Source organism: Silene latifolia, chromosome Y, assembly GCF_048544455.1.
Source record: "Silene latifolia isolate original U9 population chromosome Y, ASM4854445v1, whole genome shotgun sequence".
NCBI classification, from domain to species: domain Eukaryota; kingdom Viridiplantae; phylum Streptophyta; class Magnoliopsida; order Caryophyllales; family Caryophyllaceae; genus Silene; species Silene latifolia.
In genome coordinates this window covers 51,458,157-51,462,677 of record NC_133538.1, presented here as the reverse complement: position 1 = coordinate 51,462,677, position 4,521 = coordinate 51,458,157, and the positions used below count along the sequence as shown (strand labels likewise).

Sequence of the window (4,521 nt, the reverse complement as noted above, 5' to 3'; positions counted from 1 at the left end):
TCCCCCAGTTCCGTCTACTTTCGTGTTTTTGTGCTTTATTGCAGAAATGTGAAGAATTCGACGGAAATCAAGCTAAATCCATCCCCGAGTATCCTGCATTGCATCTGACGTGAAGTATTCACCCGGGGAACGAGCTTGGTGCGCATTTCAAGGCCCAAAAGACAAGTCCACGAGATTAAAGAAGCGGATCACCAGCTAAAGCAGTCGATCGACCACTACCTTAATTCGATCGACCAACTCACGGGATCCAGAAGCTACTGTACACTGAAGAGCAGTCGATCGACTGCCATGCTTAGTCGATCGACCAAGCTGCTATCCCAGACGAGAATTAAAAGATCGAGGAACTTGAAGCCCATTATGTTTAGGTTTTGATAATAAGTGTTACGTATGTTTGCTATATAACGTAACCTAGAACATCAGATACATCTATCTAGTTTTTATTCAGAAATTCATCAGTTTTACATTGAGTTTTCATTAGCTTTAACAATAAGGGTTCGGGATATTATTTTCACACTGGATTTTCATTCATACTTCTAATCATTCCGTTACTGTTCTTCTGCAATTTTCGGTATTCCTTCCGTTCTACTTTCAGTTCATCTTTATTCGTTATTAGTATAGAATTGCTTGTTAGGTTCCCGAAACCATTTTATCGCTTTATGTTAATTGTTTGTTCTACTACTTTAAGCATGAATTCTTCTGTTTATTTTGTTAGTTTTATTGTTGTTATCACCCTTAGCATGACTAGCTAAATTAATTGTGCTAGGATGTAGGGGAATTATAGCGTAGGCGGCGTAGTATTAATTTGGACTGAAATCGCGTGTCAGTCGATCGACTGCCATACTTGGTCGATCGACTGACCACGTGAGGTTACCTTTCGTTTTAATTGATTTTAATGTTGTATTTAACGAATCGAATGCATGCGACCAGTTAGATGCTTAATTTATGACTGACCCATTGGATCGAAAGATAGGGAAAGTTGTTAGATCACCAATTGAAATGACTAAACTGCGCCGAGATCGAAAGATAGGTAAAGTTTAGATTATTAGTCACTTTTCAGGACGAGAGTCAGTCTTAGTGATATTAGGGACTATGCCAAGACATAGTGAAGCTATAGAACAGGAAGGCAGTATCACCTAGATGTCTCTTCAAAATTGACTTGCAGAAGGCTTATGACACTGTTGAGTGGGGATTTGTGGAGCAATTATTTCAGAAAATGGGATTCCCTGAAAATTTTACTCAAAGAGTCATGGCTTGTGTGCAATCTACATCTTTCTCCCTGTGTCTAAATGGTAGTTCTTTTGGATACTTCAAAGGTAGGAGAGGACTCAGACAAGGAGACCCTATATCTCCTCTTATATTCACAATGTGCATGGAGTACCTCACTAGAATGATAAATTATGCTGCGCGGATGGCCTTTCCAATACCACCCTCTATGCAAAGGCATCAAGTTGAATCACTTAATGTTTGCAGATGACTTACTAATGTTTTGTAAGGGTAATACTCACTCTATTATGCTGATGATTAGAGCTTTTTCCTCATTCTCTAAGGCTTCTGGATTGGTCATGAATAATACTAAATCAGAGGTGTACTTCAATGGAGTTACACAAGAGCTTAAAAATGACATCCAGCAAGTCATTGGGTTTGTTGAGGGTAGCATGCCTTTCAGATATCTTGGAGTACCTATACAGGCTGGGAAACTCACCAAAAAAGAATGCAACATCCGACTGAGAAGATGGTCAATAGAATTCGAAGTTTGGGGGCAAAAAAGTTATCCTATGCAGGGAGAATTGTGCTTATCAACTCAGTCTTGAATACTCTTTATTCATATTGGGCTGGCATTTTCCTTATCCCTAAAGCTGTGATCAAAAGAATTGAAGCTATATGTAGAAATTTCCTTTGGGATGGGAGTTCTGACTACCATAGGGTGCCCTTGATTGCTTGGGACACAGTTACTCTACCAAAGGAGGAGGGAGGCCTAGGGATCAAAAAGGCAGAAACCTGGAATGTAGCTATTATAGCTAAATTAGTGGACTGGATTTATGGGAAGGCGACAGGGCTCGGATCGGATGGATCAACCAAATTTATACGAAAAATGGGGGCGGCATAACTATAAACCACTGCTGATCTTTGCTTGGGCTTGGAAACAAATTTGCAAAGTGAAAGAATTGATGAAGAGTGCATATATAGACAGTCAATGGATACATGACATAAATGGTTACACAGTTAGGCAGGGTTATGAATGGCTTAGACATTCACAACCTAAGAAAGACTGGTCTATTGTAGTTTGGAACAAATGGAATATAGCAAAACATGCTATTATTACCTGGCTCTATATGAATAAGGGTCTGAATGTCAGAGAAAAGCTGCATAGAATTGGATACTGTCAGGAGAAGACTTACCGCATTTGTGAAGATCTTTGATGAAACGTGGAGCATCTGTTCTTTAATCAGTAACTACGGATGAGACGATTTTGAGTGTATAGAAACCTGGTGCGGGTTCAAAATAGATGTCAATATGAGTGTTACAGGGAGAATGGGAGTGAAATCTCAGGCTCATGCTATGATATGGACTGCTTGCTGCTACTATATCTGGCAACAGAGGAACAATGCACGAATGAATGGAGTGTTGGTAAGGCCAGCTTCCCTTGCTGAACGCATGATAAAGGAAGCTAAGCATAGAATCAGGAACATGGTTGGCAGGAATATGCAGAGAAGAGACCGAGATTGGCTTAATAAATGGGGGTGTGTACACCCTATTGTTGGGCAGCAGTCTGCATAGGCTGAGTTTCTTTGCATACATGTTGGTTTGCTTGAGCTTTTTGAGTATTAACGGTTTCTGTTAATACTCTTTCTAGTTTTGCCAGTTGTAAATTTGACATTTTTTGTCCTTTAATATATATATATACTCTCACATTTCACCAAAAAAAAAAAAATGATATTAGGGACTTATAGCGAGATCGAAAGATGCTATCTGTTAAGAGTGGACCGAGAGGACCTCTTGTTACCCGCCTCACATGTGTTCGATTTGGACCTGTATAGTATGCTACCGCCGAAACTATAACGAACCGACCATCCTAGTACCTCTTTTTATACTTGATTTTATATATTTCATTAGTTTACTTTTCTTTTATTGTTATTAGCTATAGACCAAACCAAATCAAACCCCCACCTTTTGTTACCTTAGACCGAATTTAAACAACTAGAAATTACGTCTGCCTCTCTGTGGCTCGACCCGACTGCCGCTAGCTATAGTTGTAGTTGGAGATTATAAATATTATTTTTGACACCTCACGATGGGTATCAAATTTTGGCGCTGTTGCCGGGGAGGCAATTGTTCTAAGTTTTAGTTGTTTCTATTTAGTCTTTCTTTAGTTTAAGGGACTTCCGTTCCTTAAACTTTTCTTATATTCTTTTTGTAGTTTCCTCTTATGCGCAGGTCACAGGGTGGTGAACTAGTACCATTAAATCCTGAGATCGAGAAATCCTTGCGCGAGTTGAGACGATCACAAAGGTTATTACCTACAGAGGAAGAGCTGAGTACTCTGTCAAGCTACTACGAGAACACTCTGTTCGAAGGAGATCCACCTACATCTCCTGCATCAATTTCTTCAACTGAGACAGTTACTTCTCCGGAAATCCCAGTCATGGCTGAAGAAGCAACCATTGCTAGTCATTCAGAGCCTACAGCTGCGAATCTCTACAAAGGATTCGAACTACCTGGGGAGGCGAGAAAATTCGAGCCAAAGCCTTCCTATATTAACCTGGTTGAGAGAAACCAGTTCGGGGAGGCGCAAATGAAGATGCAGCCAAGCACATGGAGATTTTTATTGATTATTCTTTGCTTTATACCCCGCCGGCCGGTGTGACCCAAAATCGATCAAGGAGACCATGTTCATTTTCTCCTTCGTGATCTTTGCAAGGGAGTGGTATAGAGATCGGGACCGAGCGCTCATGGGATCACCGACTGGAATTCCTTAGCCCTGGCATTCTACAAAAAGTACTTCTCTGCCTCAAAGACGAATGCCATTAGAGCTCAGATCACGAGCTTTAAACAAGGGCCTGATGAGAACTTTCATGAAGCATGGGTCCGTTTCAAGAAACTAGTGCGAACCATACCGCACCATGGGTTCGAAAAATGGAGTCTTTGCTACCAGTTCTATAATGGGTCGTATGACGATCGAGGGCTATTTTGGATGCTGACCAATGGCCGATTTTTGAGAACATGGGAGAGACTAAGGGGTGGAAAATCATCGATCATTTGGCCACTCATAAGGCTGAATATGGGAATTCGAGAGGAAACCAGGAGGAGAGTGCTTTGAATCTTCCTCTGTTCTTTGCACTAGAAGCTCTCTCCGCAAGGTTTGACAAATATGAGTTGGGAGGATCTTCTAAAGGAGGGATGTACCATGTTAACGCTGTTTCAGATGGTCCTTTCGTCTGTAGAAGATGTGGAGCTAAGGGGCATGTCTCAGAAAATTGTTCTGTCCCCTTTGAGTCTTGTGCTGCCTTTCAACACTATAGG

General features: G+C 41.0%; 1 protein-coding gene and 1 non-coding gene across 2 annotated transcripts; one reads left to right on the top strand and one right to left on the bottom strand.

The window, feature by feature from the left end:
• Window positions 1-1,213: 1,213 nt before the first annotated feature.
• Window positions 1,214-1,811, top strand: LOC141628023 (uncharacterized). Its single transcript, XM_074441212.1, has 2 exons — window positions 1,214-1,313; window positions 1,471-1,811. The coding sequence occupies exons 1-2, from the start codon at window positions 1,214-1,216 to the stop codon at window positions 1,809-1,811; spliced, it is 441 nt and encodes a 146-aa protein (XP_074297313.1).
• A 2,210-nt stretch (window positions 1,812-4,021) lies between these two features.
• LOC141636347 (small nucleolar RNA R71) lies at window positions 4,022-4,128 on the bottom strand. Its single transcript, XR_012540966.1, has one exon. It is a non-coding gene; the product is annotated as a small nucleolar RNA R71 (small nucleolar RNA).
• Between the last annotated feature and the right edge of the window lie 393 nt (window positions 4,129-4,521).